The 13,355-nt window shown below is 41.9% G+C and overlaps 1 protein-coding gene across 1 annotated transcript; it reads right to left on the bottom strand.

Moving 5' to 3' along the window:
• Positions 1-11,036: 11,036 nt before the first annotated feature.
• LOC132305096 (uncharacterized) lies at positions 11,037-12,014 on the bottom strand. The gene is made up of 3 exons (XM_059802776.1): positions 11,727-12,014; positions 11,506-11,639; positions 11,037-11,274 (listed from the first exon to the last, which is right to left on the bottom strand). The coding sequence occupies exons 1-3, from the start codon at positions 12,012-12,014 to the stop codon at positions 11,037-11,039; spliced, it is 660 nt and encodes a 219-aa protein (XP_059658759.1).
• Between the last annotated feature and the right edge of the window lie 1,341 nt (positions 12,015-13,355).

The following is a 13,355-nucleotide window of genomic DNA, read 5'->3' as shown; positions in this document are numbered from 1 at the left end:
GAAGATATGTGAAGTCAAAAACCAACTCCGAACACAAGAAGTGTGGTTATGCCAACAAAATACAAATGAGGAAAAGACAAAATAGGGAAAATGACGAAATAGGGAAAATGACGAAATAGGGAAAAGGACGAAAAGTAAATAGTGTCCGAAAAATGAAAATATGGAAATGACTCGGTCCTCAAAGGAAGTTGTCAATGCAAGGAAAAGAGTCTCAAAAACCATTCCAGAGCACTCGAGACGACACTAAGTGACGAGAAACCGAACTCAGAAAGGGAAAGATCAACGGAAAAAAAATATCCGTAAAAGTCTGAGAAAAGGAAAGGATTGAAAATGACCGGGTCATTACAGTCTTAGCCTGAGTAGAGATACCATGCAAATCACATATAACGTGGTCATGTATACCTAGACCTACTAAGGAGCAACAACTAATGCCTAGTTATCCATCCTAGGCGATATACTCACCCTAACTATGGTCCTGAGACTCAAGCTCGTACCATGGCACCATAGCATAAATATATAAAGTCAGTATACTCTTAATACAAAATATCATCCATCTGGTATAGTGGCTTGATATATGTATAACAATCCATCCAGTAGGTCATTCAATTATTTTATTGACATGACTCTAATATGAGTAGGACTTAACCTTTATGGTTAATCCATACTTCCATCCAGAATAGGTAGGACTTAGTGTTTGAACTAATCCATCCCTAGTATGACACCGTCCCATACCGGTGCATACAATCCTCCAAATAGCATAGTTAATGAAACAACACTATATATTCATCACCCATTCTCCAAAATATGCATCAATATAAATTAATACATATATAATGATATTAGGAATTCATTATAGAACCTAAAAATCATGTTCCAGCTATATAAATTGCTAAAATAAATCTAAGCATTTACATCCTCCAAATTATCCAAAAATTGATACAGTTAATAGCAAACAAATATCAATTTATTCCAAACCAAGCATGGTTAATTTTTGGTGATCCACTATACTTATAACTCTGTCTAAATATGATTAACAATATTAAATCATAAATAAAATAACCTCCAAGTTCCAGTAAATAAGTTTATTAATCAAAATAGTGCACAACCTACAGGTTTTTCCTCAAATTCACCTTGCTCCATTCCTTAGTCCAGTAATGAAGTAATGTTTTCCCATTGTTTTACAGGTCTACAACAATCATATACATCATTTAAAACAATTTAAACCAAGTATAAACACCCTACACAGTCCAAATAACGCCCTAAAAACGGTTAAAACGTAATTCGGGGCGAGAGCAGGCTCTCATAAATTGAGAGCTTGCTCCCTTGGCATAGGAGCCAGCTCCCTAACTTAGGGAGCAGGCTCTATGGAGCTAGGAGCCGGCTCCATGCCCCTTGGATCTGGCTCCATTGATGAGGGAGCTGGCTCCCTCCTTTTGGGAGCCTACTCTCCCACTCTCTGAAGTCGTCTGCGTTTTGTTCTTCATCTTTCTCGCCTCTGGCGATTCCCAAGGCCTCTGTAATTATTTTAATACTTGTTATAGTGTTTAATCAATGTCCCATAATAGTTATAAGGCATCGATATGCATTAATGACATCAATTAAACAAACTTAAACTCAAATACAGCATGCATCAGTTAACAGAACTATAAGAACTTGTAATCCAGTTTAATTCAACAAAATTACATATAGTTAAAACATGCATAAATGACTTGTTTTAACATTAATTAAACCCGTGGAATCTACCTAGGCATGCACAGAACACAAGTTTAGGGGAAAGAGTTAGAATAGAGACTTGCCTTTAGGTTTCCGTTCAAAACCTTAAACCTCCGTCTCTGTAATTTCTGACCACTTCCTAGACTGCCGTTCCACTCCTCTGTTACTCTTGGTTCAATCCAGAAACAATCCTTCCTATCATCTTTGAACCCCTATGTTTATCTCTCAAGTTTCACTCTCGGTTCCTCTCTGTCTCTCACAACTCTTTGTGCGTGAAACCAAGTTGAAGTCTTAAACCCTAGACAGACCAAATATAAGAATATTTATAGGCATATTTGAAAACCTAATTCTAATTCCTCAATAAACCTAAGTCGGCTAAACTAAATCCCGTGATTCATAAATAAAACAAAACCCTAATGTAATCCAACTAATACAGTTACATATATAAAACAATTACTTGAAGGAAAGAAAAGAATAATCATACAATTAAGTCAATTACCGGGAAACGAAAATACAATTAAGTCAATTACTGAAAAACAAAATACAATTAAATAAACAATTAGCTAAAACAATTTATTTAAACATTTAAATAAAACAATCCATTTAAATAACATAATTCACAATTAACTCAAATAAACAAGCAAATAAATAATTTAAATAATTAAAAATGCAACAAAATACTTAATTAAAATACCAGGACTATCCTTTTAAAATCAGGGGTATTACATTCTTCCCCCCTAACAAAAGGAATTTCGTCCTCGGAATTCGCTCTTACCTTCTTCCAAAATTTCAGGAAACTGTGATCGAAAAACATCCTCCCGTTCCCAAGTAAACTTAGCCTCATTGTGATGACTCCACTAAACACGCACCAAAGGGATAACCTTATTACAAATAATCTGATCCCTACGGTCGACAATACGACATGGTGGCTCAAAATATGTTGCATCTGGCTGCAACTCAATCTCCCCAACATCGATATGCTGATACCGATCCTCATCTCACAGAAATTTTCGTAAGATGGAAATATGGAACACATTGTGTATGCGATCCAAAGTATCCAGAAGTGCCAACCGATAAGCGACAGCTCTAACTCGATCCGTAATCATGAATGGACTGACAAACTACGGTGACAGCTTTCCTTTCTTCCCAAAGCGCATTACTCCTTTCATAGGAGACACTTTGTGCAGAACTTGATCCATAACCTGAAAATGCACGAGTACGACGGTCTGCGTAACTCTTCTACAGACTCTGAGTAGTGCGCATGCGATCCCTAATAAGAGCAATCTTCTCAGAAGTATCCTTAATGAACTCAGGACCCAGAATTCTGCTCTCGCCAACCTCCATCCAACAAATAGGCGATCGACACAGTCGGCCGTATAATGCCTCAAATGGTGCCATACCAATAGTCTTCTAGAAACTATTGTTATATGTAAACTCCACCAGTGGCAAATAATCGTCCCAGTGGCCCTTGAAATCAAGAACACATAACCGAAGCATATCCTCTATTATCTGATTAACCCTCTCAGTCTGTCCATCAGTCTGAGGATGAATACAGTGCTAAGATGCAATTTTGTACCCAAAGCTTGCTGAATACTCTTCCAAAATCCTGACACAAAGCTCGAATCACTATCTGATATAATAGACAATGGAATGCCATGCAACGTCACAATCTCTGTAATGTAAAGTCTCACCAACTGCTCCAAAGTAAAATCAATGCAAATAGGCAAGAAATGAGCTAATTTAGTCAACCTATCCACGATGACCCAAATGGAATTGTGATCCTTATAGGAATTAGGCAATCCCTCCACGAAATCCATAAAAATACTCTCCCATTTCCACTTCGGTATAGGTAATGGTTGTAGAGCTCCTAGCAGCCGCTGATGATCAATCTTGACCATTTGACAAGCACTACATCGAGAGACAAAAATAGCAATGTCCTTCTTCATACGTGCCCACCAAAACTGCCGCTTCATATCCTGATACATCTTGTCTCCTCCTAGATGAACAGAAAACTCAGAGTGGTGAGTCTCCATCATCACATCCTTCCTCAAATCATCAGCAAAAGGTGCCACCGACCGTCCCTTGTACCTCAAACCTCCATCAGTCCCAACATAGTAAAATAGGACCACCTCAGAAGTTATCTCTGCAATTTTGTCACTACACTGCTGATCCGTGAGTTGCGCCTTCAAAACTTTGTGAATAATAGAAGGCGTAACTACTGTGCAAGCCATAAAAGCATCGACAACTCATCTATTGTCTTCAAAGCATTCCACTCAGTAGTGAATTGAGTAGAAAGACTAGTAACGGGTCAGCGACTGAGTGCATCTGCCACCACATTCACTTTCCCTGGATGGTACTATATAGAGAAATGGTAGTCTTTCACAAACTCTAACCATCTGCGCTGTCTCATGTTCAGCTCCCGCTGAGTGAACAAATATTGCAGACTCTTGTGATCACTAAATAATCTAAAGGATTCTCCTAACAAATAACGCCTCCAAATGCGTAAAGCAAAGACCACAGCTGCCAACTCCAAATTATGTGTTGGATAATTAAGCTTGTGAGGCTTAAGCTTCCGAGATCCATACGAAATCGGTCGCTCCTCCTGCATCAAAACACATCTAAGACCTTGCAAAGAAGTATCTGTGTAGATAAGATACTCTATCCCGCTCTGTGGAGTAGACAAAACCAGTGCAGAAGTCCTCCCACACGAACCGTACACCCTTTTTAGTCAAATGAGTGAGTAGTCCCGCTATCCTCGAGAACCCTTGGATGAACCTACGATAATATGCTGCCAAACCAAGAAAACTCCGAATCTCGGTAGGTGAAGTAGGCTGTCCCCACTCAACCACTACTGAAACCTTGGCTGGATCTACCACTATTCCCTTTTCTAACACCACGTGACCCAGAAACTTCATTTCCCGCTGTCAAAATTCACACTTCTCAAACTTAGCATATAATTGGTTTTCACGAAGTGTCTGTAACATAATCCAAAGATGTCTTGTATGATCGTCCTCTGACTTTGAATAAATCAAAATGTCATCTATAAAGATAATAACAAACTGATCTAAATAAGCCCTGAAGACTCTGTTCTTTAAGTCTATGAAAACTGCTGGTGCGTTATTCAGTCCGAAAGGCATGACACGAAACTCATAAGAACCATATCTAGTGAGAAACGCTATCCTCGGAACATCCTGTTCCCGAACCCGAAGTTGGTGATATCCAGAACGCAGATCAATCTTAGAGAAATATGTAACTCCTTTTAATTGATAAAAAAGATCATCAATCATGGGCAAAGGGTACTTGTTATGAATAGTAACCTTGTTCAACTCTTTGTAATCTATAAACAAGCGAAGTGAACCATCCTTCTTTTTCACAAATAGAACTGGTGCTTCCCAGGGTGAAGTACTCTTGAGAATAAAACCCTGGCTGAGTAATTGCTGAATCTGATCCCTCAGCTCTCGCATCTCCACTGGTGCCATCCTATACGGTGCCCTAGTAATAAGCATAGTGCCTGGAGCTAAGTCAATCATAAAATTGATCTCTCGACTAGGTGGCAACCCTGGAATCTCTTGAAAAACATCCGGGAAATCCTTTAATCTGTTTCCAAAGATATGGTATCCAAAGATAAAGTAATCCCTTCATCTGTTTCATCCTCCATATGGAACAAATAAGTACTAGTGACCCCATTAGAACGTGGCATAGCGACGACGTACATATCCTGACCAGGTATGGTGAAAACAACAGACCTATCGTAACAATTAACTTGGCATGGTAGTGAGATAACCAATCCATCCCAAGTATCACGTCGTAAGTGTGTATGTCCAGGACCAAAAGATTGGCTAGAAATCTGAGTCTACCAATATCTAGTGTCACAGGCCTATCACTCTCATGTAGAATGGCTGTATTGCCTAAAGGTGTCGAAATACCCTGAGGTCTATTGCATACCTGCGTCTTCATCCCAGATAAAGTAACAAAAGATCTAGCTACAAATGAGTGTGTAGCACCTGTATCAAATAAAACACGACCTTTTGTACCATGAATAAGAAACATACCCTCAACAGCCTGAGGCGCCTGAATATCTTATAGCATGGGGTTGAAAACCCTGCCATAATGTAACTACTGCGGTGTCTGTCCCTGAGGCTGTGGCAGCGCTAGTAAAGCCGGATATATCTATCCTTAAATCCGTGGAACCTGTGGACCGGGTAAAAGTACCGGTGCCCTCTATCCCGGCTTCACATGTTATCCTTGTCCCTGTCCTACTTTAGGACATTACCTGGAAGTGTGACCATACTCTCCACAAGTGTAGGAACTCCCCTAGAAAATGCCAAATGGCCTCCTCTGCCAGTTAGCCTGTGGCTGACCTTCTCCTGCCTGTGGTCCCCCATTCTGCTGCCTCTGAATAGGTGCCCCATCTTTGTGAGCATCTGAACCACCCTTGTGCTTCTTCCAAGACTTTTGTCCCTAGAATTTGCCTTTATCATTCTATCGATGTCCATTGCCATTTCCTTTTTCAGCTGACAGCAGAGTCTCTATCACCCCGCTTCTCACCGTTGGCTTGTCTGAAGTCCACGGTATGGGTGTAATTTTTTACACCCAAACACCTAAAAAGATTGACTACGGAGAGCATACAGAAAAAATTAAGAAGGGAGCAAGCAAATCTTTGAGATAGTAGTAATATTCAGAGTTTCGTCCTCTTTACCTTTATTCAGGCTCTATTTATAAGTGTTTTTTGCTTAGGAATTTACATGGAGCCGTTTCTTGGCTTTTATTCCTAAACGTAGGTAATTTATGCCTACAAATCATGCATTTGACATTATTGCAGGCGTTATGGAGTTTGGGCCTTGTCAGAATTGGGTTTGTTAATTCTGCCTTTTTTTTAAGTAGGCCTTCCTTCGTTGGGCTTATGTTTTATTATAGGCTTCCAGCTTTTTGAACTTTATTGTGGGCTGCCTTTTGTCGCCACATGTTGTTTTACGATTGGCGTGATTTTTTTCCCTCCACACTTTGCCCCCGATTCCTTTTTATGAATTTGATTCATAAAAGGAATTGTAACCGTTTTCGGGAAGTGGAGAAGTTTTCGCGGCTATTACTGCTGATCATTACCATTGGTGCTGTCGATTCTGGGACTTCGTGTTTTCCCTTCCGTTATCCGCCCTTTTCAGCTTATATACTGTGTTTTCGTGATTTGGGCATCTGTATCTGTGATTTTGTTCTTGAGTTTTGGCGAGAATCTGATTGCTAGCTACTTCGACATCTCATTCCATCCGTTGAGGTTAGTCTTCTTTTCGTTCCATTTTTCTTATATTATGAGTTAAGAAAGTAGTGAACGAACTCATAGTGTTCACATGTCTGATTCTGAGTCGGGAACTGTGGCGGCGAGTCTGAGCGATTATGCTAAGGGTCCCATAGTCCTCCCTGCAGATATTGAAGAAAGGAAGTCCTTTTTTATTTCTCAGTTGAGAAAGAAGAATTGTGTTCCTTCTGACGTTACCCTTGAGGAGTACGACCATGATTTGAAATTTAGTATAGGTGAAGGTTTGGAGGAGGGCGAAATGCTTTTCTCAGCTTTGTATTTTCCCGCATTTTGATTCCCCTTAAATCCTTTTTATCTTCGGGTTTTATCGGTGTTGAATTTGGCTCCTCTTCAGGTTAACCCTAATTTCTTCCGTATTCTCTCCTGTCTTCTTGCTCTGAATAGGGTTCGAGGTTTAACCTTGAATCTTGCCGACTTTCTGTTTTGCTACTCGCTTAATAGGTTGAAAGGAGGTGAGGTTAGGTTCCACCTTCACTCTAGACCGGGTAGAACTCTTTTCTCTCACCTTAATACCTCTGACAAAGAGTGGAAGTACAAAATTGTTAAGGTCAGAGGGGCGTGGCGGTCTTCTTTTGTTCGGGATTTATTCATCCGATCCAGCTTTCATGCCCTATCTGTTCCCGCATTTGATGATTCGGGCGAGTCTTCTTGCTTTGTTTGTGTCGTAAAGTATTTTTGTTGTATATATGACTTCCTAGGTCACAAAACTGAATTTTTCTGTTTGAAATTTGCAAATAGTCATCTTGCCTACTTACAGGAAAGAGTTTGGAACAACGTTCGTTCTGCCAAGATCCTTCTCTCCTCTTCTCTTCTTGAGGTGATCTCAAAAGATCCTCCAGTAATTGCTTTAAATCCTGAAGAGCCCATTGATCTTGATGCCTCCGACTCTGAGGCTAGCTTATCGCCTACCCCTCTTACCTTCTCTCAATCAGTGATGGAACTTTGGCCTCCAAAACCCTGTATGACAAAGAAGAAGAGAGAGGTGGCCGCTAAGTTGTTACAAGAAAGGAAGAACCTTCTTGTCGAGGCGAGCAGGCTTTCTCCTTCTCAAAAACAAAAAGGGGCCCAATCAAGGACTAAGCGTCTATCAGCAAAGGATGATTCTTCTTCGCAGCATCCCAAGTTAATGGCTGGGGCCTTCGAAGCAAAAAATGCTTTGATTCCTGGCGCTACTGATGTCGCTGGGGGTGATTTTGCAGGGTCTATCGAGAAGTGGTTCCCCGAAATGATGAAGTATGATGGGTCCCCTATCACCATTGGTGACTCTAGAGCCAAAGACCCCGAGATGTTGATGGGTTTGGCTAGAGGGATGTGGCCTCCCAAAGATGAAATTTTACAACAACATATGAGCGTTAATGATCTGTTGTCCTTTGCTCCTAAATCCATAATGGAGGTAACCCTTTCTTATCCTTTTTTTTTTTTTTTTTTTTTAATTCCATGTTTTTGCACAGAGCTCTTTCTTAATGTTTGCTTTTATGAAGAAGCTCTCAGCTGACTCCCTTCGTGAACCAATTTGCTGCCCTTCAGAAGAGGGTAAGTGCTTTGGAGGCTTCTCTCGCCGAAGAGAAGAGGGAAAAAGCTCAGCAGCTTAAGTCAATTGAGTATTTCGACAAAAGAGCTAGGAAGCTTGAGGACAAAGCTGCTGAGCTTAACCTGCAGCTTGGGAAGGCAAACTCTCTTATTTAAACCTGCAAGGATGGGGGTTTGGAGATGTTTAACCGCTTTTCCCAGATTGCGAATCTCCGCTATGCCAAAGGCTTCAGGCTTGGTTTTGCTCAGGGGCAGCTTCCTTCTGAGGAGAGAGATTATGGTGATGCTAACGAGCACGATGCTGAACAGGGGCTCTTGGTTACAGGTGAGTATGCTCTACTGAAGGGTGAGGTGTCTGGCGAGGTTCTGCCTCCTTTCCATTACCCTTTAGGTTCTTAGGGATTACTTGCCTTGTCACTCGATACTCCTTCTTCCGTTCTAGCCAGAGTAGAGTTGGTTGATGCATTTATGCAGAGGTTCAATGCAAAGGGTGGAGCTGTGCCTGATGGTGATCCTGCGTAACTTCCCCTCCATTTTTTTTTTTTTTTTTGGAGGTGTTGGGTATGCCTTGCCTCTTTTATAAAAACCATCACCTACTTGTAAGAACATGAAGGTTTTCTTTTGATAATCTTTAGGATTGCTTTCGCTTACATTATTGCTTGTGATTCGATGTATTTGCTTACTTTACAATTAGAATTCGGGCATTAGGCATTTGGGGCCTTTGCCTATTTAGCGACTGGCTCTTCGCCTATTTTGCGATTGGCTCTTCGCCTACTTTGCGATTGTCTCTTCGCCTATTTCGCGATCGGCTCTTGGGGCAGTTCAGCTTTTCTGGTCTTGAGCGACTTATCCGGTCAAGTCTATTTGGGCGTTAGGCTCTTGGGGTCTTTGCCTATTCTGCGATCGACTCTTGGGGCTGTTCGGCTTTTTTGGACTTGAGCGGTTTATCCGGTCAATCCCGTTCGGGCGTTAAGCTCTTGAGGCCTTCGCTTATTTTACGATCTGTTCTTGGGGCGGTTTGGCTTTTTTGGACTTGAGCGGTTTATCCGGTCAAGCCCGTTAGGGCGTTAGGCTCTTGGGGCCTTCGCCTGTTTTGCGATCGGCACTTGGGGCTGTTTGGCTTTTTTAGACTGGAGCGGCTTATCCGGTCAAGCTCGTTCGTGCGTTAGGCACTTGGGCCTTCACCTATTTTACGATCGGCTCTTGGGGCCATTCGGCTTTTTAAACTTGAGCGGTTTATCTGGTTAAGCCCGTTCGGGCGTTAGGCTCTTGGGGCCTTCGCCTATTTGTAAGTCCGTCTTGAGTGTGTTGTCACGAGTTAACCTCTTTTTATTGGGCCTTCTTTGTATGGGCGTTCCTTTGCTGACGTTTAGAATTTAAACGATTTCTGTTTTATAGAAAACCCATTTTCTGTTTAAAGTGAGATAGGGATTTGAAGAGAAGTGACCTATCCCAAAAGAAATCAGGGAAGACCTTACATTACGGACCCCCTCTGATAATGAGCTGAGACTATCCGTGGGCCTCGTAATTCAGGGCCCTCCCCGGCTGATTGTATACCCAGCAGGTTATATTATAATAATAAGGGATTCTTTTCCTTGTTGACGTGGGACCGTACTTTCTAAAAAAGGGGAAAATATGTGGGGAGTGTATGGAGACCTCCGACAATGGGGCACTTTAGTGTCGTAAGTGGGGTCCCATTGTCAATGGGTCCCATACACTGATAGGAGGTAAGTGTGGATCCTTATAAAAAAAGGGTTAGATTCCACTTTTTGAACGATGTGGGACATCGTTTCTCGTAGGTGATAAGACCTTATTTGTGGTAAGATAAAAGATAAAAAGTGTGAAGTAGAGACCCCTGATGGTGGGTCTCGTTATGGGTCGCCTACCATCAGGGGGTCCACTTCACTGTTTAGATCTCGTGTTATTCCACTTTAAATAATAGTCAGAAGTTTTGTTTTTATTCGATGTGGGACAGTTGAAAAAAAGGCTGTCAGTAGCTTTATTTATTCAAGAAGTAGAGTACTGGAAAACACTATACGATTTACTTTATTGAAAGTACCTTTTCAGGTTCATTGCATTCCTCGGCTTGGTCATTTCGGTGCCATCCAAGTGTCAAAATCTGTAAGCTCCTTTTCCAATCACATCTGAAATTCGGTATGGCCCTTCCCAGTTAGGTTCCAATTTGCTGACGTACTTTTCTAATTTTAGGAGCACCAGATCTCCCAGATTGAAGCTTCTCCTTCTGACCCGTTTGTTATAACTATTTGCTATCTTCTGCTAGTAAGCTGCTAGCCGGATGGCTGCGGCTTCCCTTTTTTCTTCCAATAGATCCAGACTGTGTTCCAAAAGCTGATTATTTGACTTCTGGTTCCAAGTTAAGCTTCGGATGGTGGGTACCACCACTTCAGTAGGGATTACGGCCTCAGTGCCGTAAGCTCTAGAGAAAATGGTTTCACCAGTGGGACGTCTCAGGGTAGTTCTATATGCCCATAGGATATTTGGTAATTCTTCTAACCACTTCCCTTTTTTTATCTTTAAGCTTCTTTTTGATGCAGGCAAAGATCGTCCTGTTAGTTATCTCCGCTTGCCCATTGCCTTGGGGGTGGTATGTAGCTGACACTTTCTGGTTGATACCGTACTTGTCAAAGAAATGTTGAGTGTATTGATTATCCAAATTCGGCCCGTTGTCCATGATGATGGATTTTGGGATTCCGAATCTGCATATCAGGTTGTTCCAAACAAAATTTTTCACTTGGACATTAGTCACACTCACATATGCCTCTGCTTTTACCCATTTAGTGAAATAATCAGTGGCTAATAAGGCGTACCTTTTCTACGATGCCACCATTGGTAGGGGTCCTACCATGTCCATTTCCCACTGTGCAAATGGCCATGGGCTGCTCATGGTGTGTATTTCTTCCGGGGGTAGATGGACGAGGGGGGAATACCTTTGACATTTATCGCATCTGCGAGAGTATTCTTTTACTTCCCTTGCCATGTAGGGCCAGAAATAACCTTGAGTGAGAGCTTTATGAGCCAATGACCTACCCCCAGAATGATTCCCACACTCCTCTTCATGTATCTATTTTAGAACTTCTCAGGACTCCATTGGGGTCAGACATTTGAGGTAGGGTCTGGAATGTGATCATCTGAAGAGCTATCCTCCTACCACAGAATATTTGGAAGCTTTCATCCTTAGCTGCCGGGCTGCTTCCTTAGAATTAGGGAGTTTTCCTCTTTCAAGGTAAGCCAATGTTGGATCTATCCAACTTGGTTCCCATGGGATGACCAACACCTGCACTCCCCTTATGATGCTCGGTGTTTCTAGGACATCAATGGGGACGACTCTGGTGAGTGACTCATCCGCTAGGGATGCTGCATTGGCCAAACGATCAGCTACCGGGTTTTCTTCCCTAGGGATCTGCTGAAATTTGATTGTATCAAAGTACTTTGTCATTTTTTCAAATTCTTCTCAGTATGCATTCATTCTGCCCTCTCTGGTGGTGTACTCTCCTGTCACCTACCTTGTGATGAGCTGCGAATCGCTATAGGCTTTGAGGTGTTTTACTTGGAGTTCTTTGGCTAATCTGAGCCCTGCCAGCAGTGCCTCATATTCAGCTTCATTATTTGTGACTGAGAACTCTAGTAGGTCTGATTATTGGATTCTGGTCCCCTCGGGGGTTCTTATCTTTACTCTTGCTCCGGGTCCGTTTTGACTCGAAGAACCATCGACGTATAATTCCCAGCAAGGCTTTTCCGTGGTTTGATGTTCTTCCCCTAGGTTAATGTCCAAGGGAAAATCCACAACCACTTGCCCCTTTTTGGCGATGCGTGATTCGTACCAGATGTCAAATGAGCTTAATTCAATTGCCCATTTGGTGATCTGACCTGAGATGTCTGGTTTACTGATAAATGCTTTAATAGGATGTATTGTAGGAACTACTATCCGATGAGCCTCAAAATAGTGTAGGAATTTCCTTTTGGCTTGAATTAGAGCAAAGATGATTTTTTCTGCCATTGAGTACCGACTTTCTGCGTTGGTCATAGCCTTACTGGAATAAAAGACCGGGTGTTGCTTCTTTCTCACTTCTCTTACTAAGGCTGAGTTGGTTACTGACTGAGATATTGCTAAGTAGAGGTATAATGGCTCTTTGGGTTCTGGAGCAGATAGAATTGGGGGACTTGTCATGTATTCCTTGAGTTTCACAAGAGATTCTCTCTACTCCCTAGACATCTCCTTTTCTAGCTTTGATTGCGTCGAAGAACGGTTTGCACTTCTCTGATAGTCTGGATATAAAACGGCTAAGAGCCGCTACTCTCCTAGTGAGGATTTGGACTTTCCTCATGGTTCGGGGCTCTTGACTCTGTAGCAATTTTGCCAACTGAGTGGGACTTGCCTCTATTCCCCTTTTGCTCACTAGGTGACAGAGGAACTGTCCCAAGGACACTCCGAACGAACATTTTGCTGGGTTTAACATCATTTTATGTTTCCAGAGAGTATCAAACACATCCTGCAGGTGTTGCCAATGGTCTTTCTTAACTTTGTTTTTCACAACCATATCGTCTATGTAAGCTTCGACTGTTCGGCCGATTTATTCTTTGAACATTTTGTTGATCAGCCTTTGATAAGTTGCTCCTGCATTCTTCGTCCGAAGGGTTCATCAGGATTTGGTTGTAGCCCGAGTAAGCATCAAGGAAAGTCAGTTTTTCATATCCGGTCGTAGCATCTACCTGATCGATCTTGGGGAGTGGGAAGCTATCTTTTGGGCACGCTTTATTTAAGTTGGTGAAGTTAATG

Source organism: Cornus florida, unplaced genomic scaffold (assembly GCF_030987335.1).
Source record: "Cornus florida cultivar Cherokee Brave unplaced genomic scaffold, ASM3098733v1 CherokeeBrave_3.0.0_Hap2_Chr04, whole genome shotgun sequence".
Taxonomy (NCBI): Eukaryota; Viridiplantae; Streptophyta; class Magnoliopsida; order Cornales; family Cornaceae; genus Cornus; species Cornus florida.
The sequence above is the reverse complement of the archived record's forward strand: the minus strand, read 5'-3'. Positions and strand labels throughout refer to the sequence as shown.

Coding starts and splice junctions, on each gene's coding strand:
- LOC132305096 (XM_059802776.1), bottom strand. CDS start 12,014: ATGACAAAGTACTTTGATACAATCAAATTTCAGCAGATCCCTAGGGAA. Junction 11,640..11,726: donor AAGCTTCCAAATATTCTGTG/GTAGGAGGATAG, acceptor GTTCTAAAATAG/ATACATGAAGAGGAGTGTGG. Junction 11,275..11,505: donor AGATGCGATAAATGTCAAAG/GTATTCCCCCCT, acceptor CCTGATATGCAG/ATTCGGAATCCCAAAATCCA.